The following is an 18,411-nucleotide window of genomic DNA, read 5'->3' on the forward strand; positions in this document are numbered from 1 at the left end:
TGGGGGGGGGGGGGACGGACTCAAAGTTGGAAATGACACTTGTAACAAAAATCACCTGCATGCTTCCTTTTATGAATACAAATCTCCATTTTTTATGTACACTACAGGCAGACTAGTGTAAAATGGTTGAGAACGTAACTTTTAAACTATGAATTCCTTAAATACATTTAGAACCCAGGTCTTCGTACCAATAAAAACTGTATGCTTGGCATTATTTATATCGAACTTTATTTTCTGCAACTTTGCTCAAGGACTTAAACATTTGCTTTGATAGCCCCTCGTTCTGCACAGATGATAAACACAGAAGGAATCAATTTTCGAGTTGTGCAGCAGCCCGTTGGGGAACAAGAAGAGGCTTTCATTAATCTTGAATTCCTTGGTTCCCCCTTTCTTCCTTCTATTTGCAAGAGTCACTTTGCAGTGCGATTTTCAGGAGGGCACAGTCTTTTCACCTGAGCAATAACAGGGTACAATAATCTATATGAGGCATGTATAGATGCAGTCAAGAAATAATGAGCTTTTAAAGAGGGGAGGCCTGCTTTTTCTTTAATTTGCTTCTGCTGGCTTTGAATTGGTTTATTCCCAAGGCAGCTAGATCTGTGCAACGAAAATGTTCAACTCTCTCCCCCCCCTCCTTCTCTAAAGCCTTAACAGATGAGAAAGATTAAATAAACTTCCTAGTAGCCAATTCCAACTCCCAACTTGTTTAAATTGAAGAAACTCAGAGGCCAGGCAACATATTATGACCAACGCCTGGCTCAGAGCAAACAAAAAGATATGAGAAAGTGATTGAACTTTTTCATCTGCCCTTTTCCAACTCCACACACCTAGTGTTCAAAATGTGGCTGTGCGTGTATTTTGGCCCCCACAGGCAGAAAAGACTGCTTGGGGAGTGATTTGGAGCAGATAAGTGGTGAGTGGTGAAAGTGTTAAGCGCCGCTCTCTTCCACACTCAATATTATGGTCTGCGTGTCACACCCTGACATCTCTGCTACCCGTCTTTGCACGTCAGGCATTTTGTTCCTCTAACTAACGGGAGGAATAACGCCCCTCTTTCTTCTTAAATAAATAAATAAGTCCAGCCTCTGTTTCACAACAACAGTTGTCAGGTAAATAGCAGCTCAAAACGGAAATCTGATAACCGGTCCGGCCTCTATTTGAATCTGATCGTAAACCCACTTCCGGTTGCAGCGACACTCTGCCCCACACTTGGTGGAGTTGCATTTAGGGCAAGGGTAGAAGCAGCCCAAGCAGTTCTTCTCCAGGCAGTCACACAAATCCGCTTTACTGGAAAGCAGCCGGCCGTGTTTGTCATATTTCTTTACGGGTCTGTAAAAGAGAAAACATGGAATCGCCATTGGTTTTCAGAGTACGAAGCAAATAAAAGTGGGAAAGCCGGCGGGGGCGCCTCCATACTTTCTCCTGATACTCCTGCAATATACAGTGTAGCTCAGTTGTCGAAAGTAATCCGTTCCGGAAGACCATTCGACTTCCCAAACGTTCAACAACCGAGGCACAATGAGCAGTGTCCAAAGTCCACCAAAGTCAATGGAGAAAATGGAGAAAAGTTTGAAAACAGAAGCAATTACTTCCTGGTTTTTGGTGTTCGAAAACCAAAACATTCGGCTTCCGAGATGCTCGAAAACCAAGGTACTGCTGTACTGAAAAAACAGTTTTGATTCTCAGACCTTAACTTGAGGCCATATTACCTAAGTCCAACTTGGAAGGATGAGTTGGGGGTTGTTTGGGGAAGATGTTTGCTAAGGACTGCTGTGCCCTGGAAGATTTTCCACAGGTAACCTAGATGTTCATGCTAAGTTATGCTTAAGCACTGTAGCCATATAGGAACAGCTGTCATTTGTGCAGTTAACAAAGGACCCTAAATATCAGAAATCTGATCAGTTGCACAACTTACCTAACAAATGGGCACACATATCAACAAACTAGGGTTCAGTGGAGTATTCTGCAGGGGACAGCCAGGAACATTAGCCACAAAGACTGGCCAGCATGATTAATTACAATCCAAACTAACTAGAGATAGGGAATTGCATTCCTGTACTGTCTTGCAAACAGCATATTTAAAATAAATTAGAGGTGTCCTGGTTTCTGCTCTTGATGAGCACTATCAATAAGCCTATCCTGCTTTCTTATCAGCAGAATTCACAACCACCATCAATTCTAGTTTTCTTGGGATTCAGACTATTTTTTGTCCTCCTCATGCAATTTATTAGTGTCTCTAAGAGTCAGTTCAAAGCCGCTATTTGCTTCCGATACAGATGCAAAAACAAAATAGAGAAGGGTACCATCAGCATATTGATGGCCCATTTCTCCAAATCCTGGACATTTTCCATGGAGTTTGTTATACTGTACTAAATATATCATGTGAAGAAGGGGAATGAGAAAGTTTTGCTGCACTCAAGTACAGTGGTACCTTGGTAGTCGAATGGCTTGGTTCCCGAATAAATTGGCTCCCAGATGCTACAAACCCGGAAGTCAGAGTTTCTGTTTGCGAACGTTTTTCAGAAGCCGAATGTCCAACATGGCTTCCACAGCTTCCAACTGAGTGAGGCTCCTGCAGCACAATCAGAAGCTGCACCTTGGTTTTCAAACCATTTCGGGAGTAGAACCGACTCCTGGAATAAATTAAATTCGAGAACCAAGGTACCACTGTAGTCTCCATAAAGATGTAAGCTGTCCGTTACTATTTTACCATTATAACTGGAAAAATTCTAAACCAGTTGAGTGCAGTGACCCTAAGGATGGCATGATAACTTATGGCAGTTTCTTTTGTGCGCTTTTCTCTTGTTTTTTAAAGAGAATGCAGCCTCGGCAGATAGAAAAATCAGCTCTGCCCTCAGATGAGCAGGTAATATTTATGATCAACTGTGGTTCTACTCCAGATGAACACCTGCCTACTGGGGCTACCAAAAAGGATACAGTCTATGTTGGAGCATGGAGAACCAGAGAAGATGGATGTTACCATTCGGCCCCACTTCTGATTTTTCCCTTGTCTGCCTAATGAATCTTAATCAATTACCAATTCTGTGCCTTTTTACTCAGAAAGCAAATTCCAGAGAAACCGGTGGGGCTTAAAAGACAGTTTGCATCGTACTGCTGTCTTAAATTATGAACATCAGGACCCAGCCTTATGATCTTATGGTAATTATTATGATGGTCTGTAATTACTCCCAATTTAAAATATAGAATAAGATGCCGCATGTTACTTACTTCTTTGTATTGTTAAAACAATCCTGGTTTATCATTGACAGGCAGGCTTTCTTCTGCTGCTCTCGGGTTTCAGGGTTGAAGTCTGCTAGAAGCGGTCCCGGATTTTGAAATGCCAGGCATTTCAGCTGACGCTCTATTTGTTGCTAAGAGAAAACGAGCGGTTCTGAGTTACAGTGATAAAATACTCTAAATCAGGCAGTAGCACAGGGTGGACCCATTTCAAGCCAGACCCAAACTTAAAGCATTCTGGGGGTTGTTACATGATTTTGAACAGGGAAGGCATTCACATTCTTACCTTCCCCATTTGAAGTTTGACACCCACACCTACATATACCTGGCCACTTCATTATCACTTACGCTTATTTATTTATTATCTATATTCTTAGTTGTCTCAGAATACAGATCCTCCAGATGATGCACAATAAGTTAAATAAAACCACATTTGAAATGTAACAATGATGATAGAAGCTCACACTAAATGCCAGACCAACACAAAGCCATAAAGCAATGCCTATCCCAAAAACTCATTGTGCACATCAGGAAAGCCACAACAGAGGAGCCACCCCCAAAAAGGCCCTCTCTCTCCCTTGTAGCCAGTGCCTGCACTTCAGGATGAGGGGACAACAGAAGAGATGCTCCAGCCATTCCCACAACCTGTCTGCTGTGCTGTACCCACTTTATTGCTTCATGAATCGCAGTGGTGGATTGCTGGGTGCATGAAGGAAGGGAGGGAAGGATGGTCGACCATCACAATACAGACGAGATCAGGAGGGCAAAAGGCAGCCAACTGATTTCTGTTGCAATGCAGGAGAAAGGATTGGTTCAATCATCCATCGCTCTCTTTTCCTCTCTTGCTCACCATTTCTGCATGCTCAAGGGGGAGGATTATTTTTACCATGATGGCATCAGCTGTAGGGCACATGCAATTTTATAAATTATGAATTATAAATTCCCCTCATCTTGTCATAATTTAGCAGAGAGAGCAGATGGCAAACACAGGGGTGGGGAGATAGCCAATGCACAAAGGAGAAACTAGGTGCAATGCCAGCCAACCTGTCCTGGCCAGACAGGCAGCTGCACTAACTGCTACTGGAAATGGTGAACAAAATCATGATAAACCAACACTTATGGGTGTCAACAGTAAGTCATCATCAGAAACAAATCACGGTTTACAGTGAATGAACAAGCAATGTGCAGAAGCACTTGTAACCACTCTGCCTTACCTACCCATAGGAGAAACAAACATTACGTGCAAACCACTAACTGGTAAGCCAAGAACAAACCTTTGAATCCATTTGTGGTTTACTGAGAGAGAAACAAACCTCAAATGCTCTTCACATATAACACTAAGGCAAGCCTTGTGGTTTGTTTGTCCCAGAGATGCTAATTGAGTAGAACACACCAGCACACTCCTCATAGGTTTTTTTCCCCTGATTATAGCTCACCATTACTTGTGAACCAGATCAAGGTTAAATGACAACAAAGAAAACACAGGGCAGCACCACTGAGCCTCTTGGGCTTGCCAAACAGAAGGTCGGTGGTTCAAATACCCGCAATGGGGTGAGCTTCCGTTGCTCAGTCCCAGCTCCTGACAACCTAGCAGTTTGAAAGCACGCCAAAAGGTGCAAGTAGATAAATAGGTACCACTCCAGTGGGAAGGTGAACAGTGTTTCGGTGCACTGCTCTGGTTTTGGTGTTCTGTTGCACCAGAAGCAGCTTAGTCATGCTGGCCACATGACCCGGAAGCTGTCTGCGGACAAACACCGGCTCCCTTGGCCTGTAAAGCAAGATGAGCGCCGCAACCCCAGAGTCGTATGCAGCTGGACTTAACTGTCAGGGGTCCTTTACCTTTATTAGCACTAGTAAGGAGGCTGCTAGGCAGGCATGATAGTTGAGTTGCTCACTTAGGCTAATTTTGTGATGTCTAAGAGACCCTCAGTTTGCCTAGGTGCCAAGACAACCACTCAAAATGTACTGGTGTCATGACCAAGGGCCCTGACACTTTATCTACAGGGGGAAAGGCCATGGATTCAGAGGATATCTCTGACTGGGAGGGAAATGCATCCTCTGAACCCACTTGTGACATGCATCTTCAGCCTGAAAAGGTCATATTACTTTCTTCAAACACCAAGGGCTTCAGCTCAGAAGCTACAGTAATAATAATAATATATTATTTATACCCACCCCCCGGAAATGCTTGAACTCTGCTACTCTCTGCTAGGTAGTTGCCTCCCTCCAAACTCTTACCGTCTTCTTTTTCCACTGATCCCCTTCGCCTGGCAACTCAAGAATCTGAAGGCAAGGAAAAGGCACGGAAAGAATCACTGATGCAAAAACAATAAAATAGGCAGAGGTGCTACAGCAAAGTACTGAAAAAAATGAATAAACCAAAAGCCAACACATTAATAGCTAGGGAAAGTATTTCAGGGTGGCCGTTTTATTTTCAGAAGCAAGAAAGGGTTGAATTTTGATACATAATAAAATACAAGTAAGCTAGTAAATTTGTGCACAAATTCAAACGGGAGCTAAGAATGAGGTCATGCTTTTATTTATTTATTTTTAAATATCTAAGTCAGTAGTTGACTACTGTATTAATTTAGTTGTTTGAAAAGGTGAGGGGGAAGGAGGGACAAGTCAAATGATTGAATTGCAGAAAAAAACCAAGCATCTGTTCTAATAAAAGGCTTGCACAATGAAAGCGAAATGATAAGGAGCAACATTGAAGGAGAAAATGCCAAACACATGCAGTCTGCTGAATTAGATAGACTTATGCTTGATCAACTGTGCAATGATGTGCCTATGTGGCTAAAAATATATCACCTGCCTGTGTTTGACTAAATAGCTCTCGGGCTGTTACCTTTTCCTAATATCAGCTTAGGGCTGAACGCCTTAAATCCTTCCATGTGGAAACTGTTGTGACATGACGAGTTGTTCGTCGTGGCTCACCATAAAGTCCCAGCAAGTTCCACCAGGGAACTGCTAACCTCCCTTTTCCAACATCTGTGGTTACATGGCCAAACCTGCCTAATCTCTGAGATGAATCTCCATGGGCAAGCAGCTCTCCATGTAACAACAGCTGACACATGGAAGGATTTAAAGCAGCCTTCACATGCTAAGCTGTACTGGATACATCCCTCCCCTCTCTATCACACACAAACTTTTCAGAGCTGATTGAGGATGCAAAAGCTGATTGAGGATGCAGATGCTAAAGCGTTAACCCATGTTGTATATTTGTAATGTGTGACTGTTTTCTTTGTGTCTGGAACTTTATGTCAGGATCTGGGCCAGATCCTTATCTCCCCCATCATGCACAAGTGCATTTGATAGGTGGGTGGGACCCCTCACCTGTCTGTCACGTGACATCACAATGCCATCAGGCACCTGTGTAGGTGGTCACCAGATGATATCACTGATGCATGAAGTTTTGATACAGGTACAAGGATGTGGAAATGTTAAGGATAGTGGGAGAGGATATATTGATTAAACGTTATCCTTCCTTCACTCACGCCAGTGAGTCATGTAGCAGAGCAGATTCCCCGCAATACAGCAGGAAGCTAGTTTGCAGATTCATTTGAATCTCTTTAGTTAAGCAATCCAATCTGGCTTGCCCAGATGCATTATTCCTGGTGTCCCCTTTTTCCCCCTCTTAAAAAAATAAAGACACAAGAGCCTTTCCTTAAAAGTAGCAATAAGTTTACTCACATTCAGCTCACAGTATGATCCCTGAAGGCAGGCTTTAGCTTATAATTACATAGCAAATTGTAAGTTAATCCCACATGGGGATAGAGCCCATGTGCTGCTGGCTGAGAGCCAGCAGACAGCAAAATACAGTAAGAGAACAGCATCAGGAGAACAAAATAGAGAGCAGCATGGCATCAAGGGAAAGATGGCTGCGTGACTTGGCTCTTTTGTGGAGTCAGCCAGGGTCATAGAATCATAGAGTTGGAAGAGACCACAAGGGCCATCGAGTCCAACCCCCTGCCAAGCAGGAAACACCATCAGAGCACTCCTGACATATGGTTGTCAAGCCTCTGCTTAAAGACCTCCAAAGAAGGAGACTCCACCACACTCCTTGGCAGCAAATTCCACTGTCGAAGAGCTCTTACTGTCAGGAAGTTCTTCCTAATGTTTAGGTGGAATCTTCTTTCTTGTAGTTTGGATCCATTGCTCCGTGTCCGCTTCTCTGGAGCAGCAGAAAACAACCTTTCTCCCTCCTCCATGTGACATCCCTTCATATATTTGAACATGGCTATCATATCACCCCTTAACCTCCTCTTCTCCAGCCCATCTTTTTGGTCACATGCAGGGGAAGGACGCTACAGACTAGGGGAACAGGAAGTTATACTGGCTGGAGTAACACCTCCCTGCCTGTATCCACTCTAGGGAAACAAGGAATGCTCCAATGGATTACATCCCACAAAGGATAGTTTTTTTAGGCAACCACATATAACTTCATGAGTAGGGCAGGTGAGTGTGGCAAAACACACTTGTAGGTCAAACTGGGATGCCTCACAGCTGGAGGTTCCCCACTGCTGTTTTAGAGTGCTACTGCTGTCCATGTGGTTTGCATTGCCCCACCCTCATCGCTGACAACATTGATACACACATATGGATAGGTTCTTTTGACAAGCATTCCCTTTGTTGCCAAAAAAAAAAAAAAAAGTCAGATGGGCCATTGCACCATGTAGCTGAGTATTTATTTCTGCTTCTCAGGGAAGCAGAATGGAAAACAACCACTGGTAGAAAACTGCTACAATATATAAGAAAGCAGATAAAGTAAAAGCAGCTAATACACCAATTCAGAGAAGAATAAACTAGCTATAACTCTATGTGTGTTGTGTGCAAAGGATAGCAGTCTGCACAGTTACGGTACCTATGCACAATACAACCTATTATATGACCCCAACAAAACCATTTGCTGCATCACACATCCCTGACTAATCCACTTTTTGTCTAAGCAACAGCATATGTAAAACTGGATTCTATGCACATGTCAACATAAACACATGATGACGCTAGCCCACCCCAGAGCGGCTATATATTTTCACCCTAAGACAGAGAATGTTTTAGTTGCTGAATCAGTCCCTCCATAAATTTCTTGGTTTGGGTACTTGTGGAACTACAAAGTGACCCAGTTAAAACAACACTGTGGCAGAGTGGTTAGAGTTGTGGACTAGGGCGTGGAAAGCAGTGAAGTTCACTGTATGACCTTGGGTCAGTGGCAGTATCTCAGCCTAAGCTACCTCACAGGGCTGTTGGGAAGATAATGTGGGGACTGGGAGAACTACACATGCCATCTTGATTAGCTTGGAATGGAGGTGGTATATAAATGTAATAGGCAAATAAACTCATGGTGTGAAGTATATTGTTTTGAAACTGATGATCTTGTGGTTGTGACATACTCCGAGGTCATTTACAGAGTTCTTACCCTTCCCTGTATCCTGCCACATCCTGGGGGGTCACAAGACAAACTTAACTGTGTACCTAAAGGCCCCACCTTAGTAAACAGAATTAAGTCTACAATAGATTAGCCAAATGGATTATTAACTGCTACCATATAGAGCCATAGAATTTTACCATAGTTTGGTTAAAAGGCTGAAGATCAGGACAGGGGGTGAAATACTGGAATCCCACTGTATCAAACCACACCAGCTACGCTTAAATCTCCGAATTTGATTTATAAACCAATTATACACAACATGGTATTGAAGCCAACTTACAAAAAAAGAAAAGTTTGTTCTGAGTTCTGAACTTGCTTCTAACTACTGACATAGGCAGTGAATGTTTCTTATGTGCTTCAGAAATAGTGGAGTCTAAAATTACCAGTCTTTTGTGCTGCTCTCATGGCAGATGAATAGCATTGCGCCTCACCAGGTAACTCCAACTGAAGGCCCCGAGCATTTATAAATATTTGCCTGTAAAATGAACTGAGGCCTAAACTGTATCCGGACGTTGGCTGGGATGAAACGAAGGTCATCTCTGATGGTCCATTCAGGAAAGGAGGCAGGAAGGAACACTGGGGCCTTGGGGTGTAGCAAAAGGTCAAACAAGCATTTCAGTTTTCTATCATTTGACCCCAACTCTTTGTGACAGCTACAATAGTTCAACTTCTGGTTCATACACAACAGCAAGCCAAAATTAGGGGGAAGTGAATCTTAAACATTCTGGCAAAGTCCTTCTGGTAGCACAGGAAGAGGAGGAGGGGGAGAGGCATGAACCCAAAGCTTTGCTTGGAGTTCTTCCAGCTCATGTACATAACACTAAAACTGTGAACCTGTCCCATGTGGAAGGAAGTGTTAGAATTCCTGCTCCATGATTGCAGTCATGGGATTTCTGTCTTTCACAGGACGGTATATGCTTTGACTCCACAGAGTGGGAAGTGACAGAGACAGGATGTTTGTGTTCCGTGAAGTGGGACTATTGTCCTTTGTTTTTCCCCTCTTTGCTGTCTGAGGTTAGAGAGAGAGGGAGCCATGTTGCAGTGCTCCATGTGTGTTGATATGTAAATAAAGTAGATTAGCCAAAATGCTGAGTTGCTGAGGTCTGTCACACGAAATGCGCAAACTCTGCGGATCCCTAAGTGTGCCGGTGTTGGTTGACATTGGTCGCTGTGATGTTCGGGCAGAAGAAAGCTTTTGAAGCTTCCGAACGATCGACCAGGAGCGAGGGAACATGCCAGTCAGGCATGTGTCTCTGCCAGGGTCCTACTCGAGTGTAGGCTGAGCTCCTGACAGGAAGAGGGGTGGTCAATAGTGGTCAGTGGAGTACTGCTTACCTAACCTGACACCCGTATGGCTGTGGTTTTCTGGGAGGGGTGAGGCAGCAGCAAGGCTGCCAAAACATGTGAACCTGGTCATTGTAGCAACAAGGATGTACTGGCAGGCAAGCTGCATTGGCTCCAACACCATGCCAAATTCTACTGGAAACAGGAGAAGATATTGGTGGTATCCCAATTTCAAAGCAGCCTTGTCAGAGAGGTTCAACTGGCACCAGTGCTTTTTTCTGGGGGTACACAGGGGTACACATACCCCTAAACATTTTGTGAATCTTTGTTCTTTTGTCCATTTACTGTATTTATTTTTCCCGATTTGAACAATAAAATGGTCATTTTCTTGAGTCAAAATGAGAATACCCCTAAACATTTTTTTAGAAAAAAAGGACTACTTGGCACCATCTTTATGAAATTTCCAGCACCAGGTGAAGAGTTATCTGTTCTTTAATTAACGCTTTATAGTCTCAATCTCTGAGTCTTAAGCTGAGTTTTGAATTGTGCTTTAGGGGTTTTTTAAAATTAATTTGTTATAGTTTTTTTGTGTTTATACTGTTTTTAAATATTGTTTTTGCTTTGTGAGCCATCCAGAGAATTCCTGCTATGGGAAAACATTATTATTATTATTAATTATTCATATTAATCAAACTTATTAGTTGCCCCTTTTACAAAATGCAACTCAAATAAATGCAATAAATAATCACTTTCTTAATAAATAATCACGTACTTACTGTCTGAACCTGTGACACATTGTCTCTGAGCTATATATCCCCCCTCCCATTAAGATGATGAAGAAAAGTACACATCACTTTATTGACAGCATAGTCTATCCTCCATTTCCTTTGTCCCATAAGGACCCTTGTCAGTAGAAAGATGGTTGAAAATATGGGCATCTTGCAGCACTTAGGAATATTGGAGCTGCTAAATAGTTAGGTTGGGGGGTCCAAACCCAAGAGAGATCTAGGCATGTTATACATTTGTATCAATACTAAGGTTCCAGACAGATTTCTAACGGGAGGAACCCCCTGGTTGGAAAATGTAAACTTTTATTTTATTGTTATTTACTAAATTTGTATACCACCATTCATCCTCAGGGCAGTACACACACACACACACACACACACACACACACAAAATACAATATAAAAACCACAGTGTGGATCAACTTAAAATTTCATTTTCTATAGTGTAATTTAGAAGACACCTTTTGAAAGATAGAAATAAATAATATGTGTGCACTCAGATATCCTACCTGTTGTTTTTGCTCTTTAGTGAAAGTGCTAATTGCTCCTACCAGCCCCGCAGCTGCAGATTGTTCTCCTGCTGGACCATTTCCTTCTGAGGAACCATCCATTGTCAAAAGTACGCAAAACCTAAAATGGCAGGTGTACAATGTATACAGGTGAAGCATGTGCCAGACTTTAGGCAGCTAAAGGTTTTCAAAGATGGCAGCAACGAGACATTTTATAGGGCACATTAACCTAGATACAGAACCCTTTCTCTCCCATAGTAACTGAACCCAGATTTTTTACTATTCATTCTTTCTTATATTACTCCCCTGGCCGCCCCAAAAATCCCATGGATATACTTCATCTCCACATGTTAATTCCTGCAAGAGTACTTCTAAAGCTTCAGAAGGCACAATGAAAATGCTAAAAAACAACAACGGCAGATTAGGACAATTTGAGGGCTGCTAAATCTAATAACATTATCAGCAAGAATGCCAAACAGCCTTGTGGCACATTAAAAAAACACCTAACAAATTTGTTACGACGGGAAACTACATCAGATGCGTATGCCGTAATAATACATTTGTAAGTGTTTAACGTGTCACAAAGCTCTGCTGGCTGTGGGCAAACAAACTAACAGAATTATCAGAAAGCCAGTGACAAGTACACATTAGAGATATATTAAAAGGTATTGAAGCAATACAGTGGTACCTCGGGTTAAGAACTTAATTCGTTCAGGAGGTCCGTTCTTAACCTGAAACTGTTCTTAACCTGAAGTACCACTTTGGCTAATGGGGCCTCCTGCTGCCGCCGCGCCGCTACTGCGTGATTTCTGTTCTCATCCTGAAGCAAAGTTCATAACCCGAGGTAATATTTCTGGGTTAGCGGAGTCTGTAACCTGAAGCGTCTGTAACCTGAAGTGTCTGTAACCCAAGGCACCACTGTATACTATAAAGGTCTACAAATGTTCTCTTGGCTTTCTAGCCAAGCCACCAACAATCCTCAGTACTAAATCCAACCTCACCCACCACCTCTCTGGCCCGTGCAGAAGACGACTTCCGAAAGACACCAGGTTTTTGGGGTACGGCAATAAGAATAAGCTTTCGGTTTCTACTCCTGATGTGTAAGTCTGAGCCCGTCTTCCCTAATCTGAAGCCCTCCAACTATATTGGACTACAACTCCCATCAGCCCCACCCAACATAGAGGACTCAGGAAGGAGGCGGAGCCTGGCCTGAATTGCACCAGAAATCTGAGATAAAAAAAAGAATATGAGGAGATACAGCGGCTGCTTTTATTCTTAGCCAAATTAGGCCTGCAGTTAATTTGGCTTAGAGTAAAATAAAATATATATTTGGCTAAGAATACATAAAATTACACACACACAGAGGGTTTCTTTCAGGTCAAATTTTGTAACAATCAGGAATGGAGGTCATGGAAATAAGCTGAATAAATCAGGAGCTGGAATTGGGCCAATGTGCTTTCCTGTCCCCATTCCTCTGCACCAAAACAGAAATCTTCCAGGCTGCTTCTCCTTGTGTGTACAGTGGTACCTCGGGTTACATACACTTCAGGTTACATACACTTCAGGTTACAGACTCCGCTAACCCAGAAATATTGCTTCAGGTTAAAAACTTTGCTTCAGGATGAGAACAGAAATCGTGCTCCAGCTGCGCAGCGGCAGCAGGAGGCCCCATTAGCTAAAGTGGTGCTTCAGGTTAAGAACAGTTTCAGGTTAAGTACAGACCTCCGGAACGAATTAAGTACTTAACCTGAGGCACCACTGTATAAGCCCTTCCTCCTCTCATCCCATCCCACTTCAGAGAACAATGTATCTGGCTTCTCCCTCTTTATAGTTAGAAAGCTCAGTTAATTACAGGGACTTCTATCCATTCTAACTATATATTTTCATTTCTTTTTGTATATAATTTTATTAAGTTTTCTGTTTTACAATTTAAAATACTCATTTTACATCCTTAAGATACCATTACTTCCTTTCTTCTCTTTCCGTGGCTCTTTTTTCATATCATAAACCCCTGCATATTTTACAAAAAAACTATTCCATTATTGCATCCATCCAAACCTGTTTACACTGTTGAATTTATCTTAACGCTTCCAGCGTTTTTAGCTGTACACAATTATTTCCATATGTTCAATAAACCTTTTTCAATCTTCTTTAAATGTATGTTCTTCTTGTTCCCTTCTGTGTGTTAAGTCTGCGAGTTGTGCGCGTTCTGTCAACTAAAGTTGTTGCAATTCTTCTTTAGTTGGGACCTCGCTCGTTTTGCATTTTGGGGTAATTATAGGGACTTTTTAATGACGAAACAGCTTTAGACAGCTTTCCCTAAAGGTGGCGATATTTCCAAAATATAAGATAAAAAACAAATAAAATGAAACCTACATACAGCAACAGTGTTTTGTGTTGTGTGGGCTCCTATGGTGTAAGTAATGGGCCCTGCCTGCTAGCCTGCTCCCTAAAATATCACTGGTTTGCTCATTTCTATATCAATTACTTTGATAAAATGCATATTTTGTTATGTGCAAATGGCTTTAGATACCTATTACGTCCATAAATTACCATATAGCATATATTCAACACAAAAAACAGTGACAATTTGTTGTTGACAAAGGACAGCTGGACATATAAAGGGCCCCATTACCTTCAGTAGCTTAAGGCGTCATCAGACCTAAATCCGGCTCTGAGCAGGGCGTGTCATTTTAAGGGGTGAAACTTATTTCCCCCCCAAAAAAAATCTTCAGTGAGCGGCCTTTAAAATATTGTTTTTGGATTGAAGAATTTAAACCTGCTATTATTTTTGTGACTGGACAACATTTAGCTTGGTAAATCTAAGATTACCACAGAATCATAGAATTGCAGAATTGGAAAGGACCACGAAGTCCAACCCCACAATGCAGGAATCAGTATGGGGCTGGAACCCACAGCCCTGAGATTAAGAGTCTCCTAAAAACTAAAGAATTTTAATTTTACCTTCTGAAAATGTCAGGTAATATAGAATACATAACTGCAAATACTTGGCCATGCTTTTTAAAGACTTCTATGCAATTTCTCACACATTTTACTTACCAAGCAAAATTAAATTATATTAATTTAACCCAAAGATGTTTTGAATTCCCACGTTGCGTCAGAACTTTTTAGCACCCTTCGCTTTTGGAAGCTGGAAGTTTAAAAAGTCAACACACCCAACTCTCACATTTCATTTACCTGCAAATGTTTTATTTTTATCTGAAACTCATGTGCTTCCCTGTTGCATAATGCCCAAAAGGGAAACACCAAACTCCATTTGCAGTGATGAGGCCAAAAACTCTGGCACCGAAGACAAAAAATCCAAATGGTGCTCTCAACTGTGGTAATATATATATAAAAAACTAAGTAACTGACAATTTGCTGTTTTTAAATGGTACTCCAAATTCTGATATTTGAAGTTGACCACAACACTCTTTCTCACTGTAGGGCCAATTCCAGAAGCAGTGGCATCACTGTGTTATTCTTTATCTTAAATATGGGTTCTGCTGTCTTTACATCTGCTATGTAGGCCACACATATAACACAGGCCTGCTGTGCCATCTCCCTTCATTGTAATGTTATTTCCATCAGTGGTCAGTGAAAAGTACAGTGGTACCTCGGGTTACATATGCTTCAGGTTACATACACTTCAGGTTACAGACTCTGCTAACCCAGAAATAGTGCTTCAGGTGAAGAACTTTGCTTCAGGTTGAGAACAGAAATCGTTCTCCGGCAGTGCGGCGGCAGCGGGAGGACCCATTAGCTAAAGTGTTAAGAACAGTTTCAGGTTAAGTACAGACCTCCGGAACGAATTAAGTACTTAACCCAAGGTACCAATGTATTTCACAAAGTTTAAAAAACTGAAATTGGGGGCTGTCTGACTGGTCACGCCGAAAGGCCCTGTGTCAATTTGAAGTAAGAAACAGGACTTAAAAAAACAAACAAAATGATTTTTTTTTCTTAAAAACAAACAAACAACAAACCTGTACAGCAACATGCAATATGTAGTTAAACTAATATGCCATTAGGTGTCACTATTGTTCTATGAAGGCGCAAGGACAGTATCATGCCACTCGAGGAATGAAAAATATGTTTCTTTTTGACACAGACTATGAAGCGTTCGTTTGAATTGCCATCCCACTTACAAATCAAATACCTTGCAAGGTTTTCACACAGCTTTTACGTTAGCATAAAAATTACTGCCAATGATTATTTTGATACATAACACACGCATAAATCCCAATGCAAGTTTCAGAACCAGCCACTATTTCTCTCATTCCAAATACCCGCTTTAACACACAAACCCTTGCCTCCAGGGCCAGCCTTACCATTGGGGCAAGGCAATTGCCTCAGGCGGCACAGAGGGTGCAGCAGCAGCAGCAGCCCCCTATGGCATTCCTCATGAGCCCCCTGGACAATTGCTCTCTCTTGGAAGACCAGAGCTCTGTATGCCACAAAACCTGGCATACATCCCCTAAAGTAGCCTGCACACTCCCGTTTGCTCCATAACTGATAGCTGGGCCCCATAACCCTGAAGCAAGCACATCACGTACCCAGCTGTCCCCAGCCTGCCAGGTTGCTGAGCCTGCATAATCATGTAGTGATAACTGCAAGGCTGGTCACACCTGGTCTGCCCCTGAGCTCGAGATAAGGATGGGGTAGGAAATAACTGCCATGTAGCCAATCGAAAGAATCCCTGAATTAAGCATGCTTTGTCTACTCAAGTTCTTAGTCAATAGTAACACAAGAAAGGAAGAAATTGGGCATGCACTTGCTAGGATAGTATAAATGCTTTGGGTTTTGTGCATTCGGGGATTGGTCTTTTGGAGAGATTCTGCCACACCTCTATGCTGCAGCACTGAATAAGCTCTTTTGACCTTCTGCCCGTTGTCTTTTATTGTGACAAAAAGGCAGCAAGGGAGGTCTTGCCTCCACAACATAGCCATCCCATGCCTTCCAACTGCTGGTATGAGAGGCAGTGGACACTTCATGTTTGCAGCAATCCCTATCTATCCTGTATCCATCTTGTCGTTCCTTAGGAATTACAAGTAATTTGCAACTTAAGTGCATTTAACTTGTACACATTCAGCTTTACGCACCTGGCAAAAAAATAAAAATACATACAAAGGGGGTGGGTTTCTAGGAAAATTGATTACGGCAATCCCACCCACCACTGGACCCAATGGTTTTTTTACAATACGCAATGGTGGCTTTGCACACCTAACCCCCACATAATATGAGAGTCGCCTGCACTGTGTTTTGATGCATTTTCCTGCAAACCAGCTTCAATCCAAATTGAGAAAAAGGATGGACCTAGCTGTAAGGCGTACACAGCTTCAGGTAAAATGGAGGGTGCTGTCCTATTGCCAGTGTTGAAATAAGAATCAACTAAACAGTCAGCTTCTGTACATGTAATGTCGTTGGAGAAATGACATCTTCATTTTCGCATTAAATGCCCTGGGCCAGCTTTCCTTATTTCTCAAAAGTCTACCCAGCATATCCTCTGCTATGACTTATACACAGTTTACATATTTTAACAGAAAAAGGATACTACTCATTTGGGTAATCAAGCATAAACAGTTCAAACTTATGAGGATTTCAGTATAGTCTTAATGCTTCTCTTGGATAGTCATATGTCCAACTTCGTAGAATATATGTCTCTCTTTAAAGGAGTCCATTATCTGAAAAGCTACCTGTGTCATGGAGTGATCAGTGCTGGATTTACATATAAACTAAACAAGCTATAGGGGCCCCTCTCTTGGGGGCCCCCAAAAATGTCACTATTAATATACTTCTTAATTGTATTTCAGTTCAACAATTTCTCTGATAAAATACATGTTTTGTTATGTGCAAATGGCTTTAGATACCCATCAGGTCCATAAATTACCATATAGCATATATTCAACACAAAAAACAGTGACAAATTGTTGTTGACAAAGGACAGCTAGACATATAAAGGGCCCCATTACCGTTAGTAGCTTAGGGCCTCATCAAACCTAAATCCGGACCTGGGAGTGATTCTGTAAAGTATCGCTGGGTGCGGCCCCTCAGGCAGGTGTTAATAATTAGTCCCCAAAGTGGGAGCAGGTGATGGGGCTGCCCTATAAATCTTGGAGTCAACCTGCGGGGGCGGGGGGAGAGTAGACGCTGTAGATAAGACTGCTTTTTGATGTCTGTAACTGGTGCCAGAGAAGACTGCAGTAAAGCCTTGTAACCCGATCCCCTACCTTTGAGTTATTGGAAGCTTGGAGGGAGGACTTGGGAAGGTGACCCCCTCCTTGACAACCTGGTCCAAGTACAGATGAAACCATAAGGATGGAAAACAGGGCTCTTTTGTTTACATAGACAGTGAACTCTGCAGGCACACAAGGTGACTTAATCACAGGACTTCCTCATTAAGGTAAGATGTATTTCTGTCAAATTATCTAAAGGCAGCTATAAGGGATGCGGGTGGTGCTGTGGTCTAAATCAGAGCCTAGGGCTTGCTGATCAGAAGGGCGGTGGTTCGAATCCCCGCGACGGGGTGAGCTCCCATTGCTCGGTCCCAGCTCCTGCCAACCTAGCAGTTTGAAAGCACGTCAAAGTGCAAGTAGATAAATAGGTACCGCTCTGGCGGGAAGGTAAACGGCGTTTCCATGCGCTGCTCTGGTTCGCCAGAAGCGGCCTAGTCACGCTGGCCACATAACCCGGAATCTGTCTGCGGACAAATGCCAGCTCCCTCAGCCTATAGAGCGAGATGACCACGCAATCCCAGAGTCATCCACAACTGGACCTAACGGTCAGGGGTGCCTTTACCTTTAAAGGCAGCTATATGTGTAATCACTGAAGATTTTTGCTGACCTAGTAGTACAAAATGAGGAAGAGGACTGCAAGATAGTTCCAGGAAATTGGACACTGGAGCAGAAGAAGGAAGATACTTTAGCCTATTGTAAACAAAATTGCTCAAGCCACAAACAAGAAGGAGGAAGCTACGCTGATCCTGCAGCTGTGCATTTAAATCTGCGAAGGAGCCAGTAATACAAAAACCTTTCTTGGAAAGAGCAACTGCACACAGAGGTAACTGCTACCAGATGATATCGCATTGCCAAATGCACATTTACAAAAAAGCTAATCTGGAAAAAGTTAGTTGGACCGACACCATTTCAGTTTATTATATTATTTT

At 42.4% G+C, this 18,411-nt stretch overlaps 1 protein-coding gene across 12 annotated transcripts; it reads right to left on the reverse strand.

The window, feature by feature from the left end:
• Positions 1-211: 211 nt before the first annotated feature.
• ARL14EPL (ARF like GTPase 14 effector protein like) lies at positions 212-16,294 on the reverse strand. Of its 12 annotated transcripts, none has more exons than XM_083404425.1 (5): positions 15,803-15,861; positions 11,250-11,370; positions 5,476-5,520; positions 3,229-3,371; positions 212-1,329 (listed from the first exon to the last, which is right to left on the reverse strand). In XM_083404425.1, the coding sequence occupies exons 1-5, from the start codon at positions 15,844-15,846 to the stop codon at positions 1,122-1,124; spliced, it is 561 nt and encodes a 186-aa protein (XP_083260551.1). In that variant the 5' UTR covers positions 15,847-15,861; the 3' UTR covers positions 212-1,121. The 12 variants fall into 12 exon arrangements, with proteins under 12 accessions (XP_083260551.1, XP_083260562.1, XP_083260552.1 ...); XM_083404436.1 differs by lacking the exon at positions 15,803-15,861 and adding an exon at positions 15,578-15,753; XM_083404426.1 differs by lacking the exon at positions 15,803-15,861 and adding an exon at positions 14,448-14,847.
• Between the last annotated feature and the right edge of the window lie 2,117 nt (positions 16,295-18,411).

This window comes from Podarcis tiliguerta, assembly GCF_965153285.1.
Source record: "Podarcis tiliguerta genome assembly, chromosome: 11".
NCBI classification, from domain to species: Eukaryota; Metazoa; Chordata; class Lepidosauria; order Squamata; family Lacertidae; genus Podarcis; species Podarcis tiliguerta.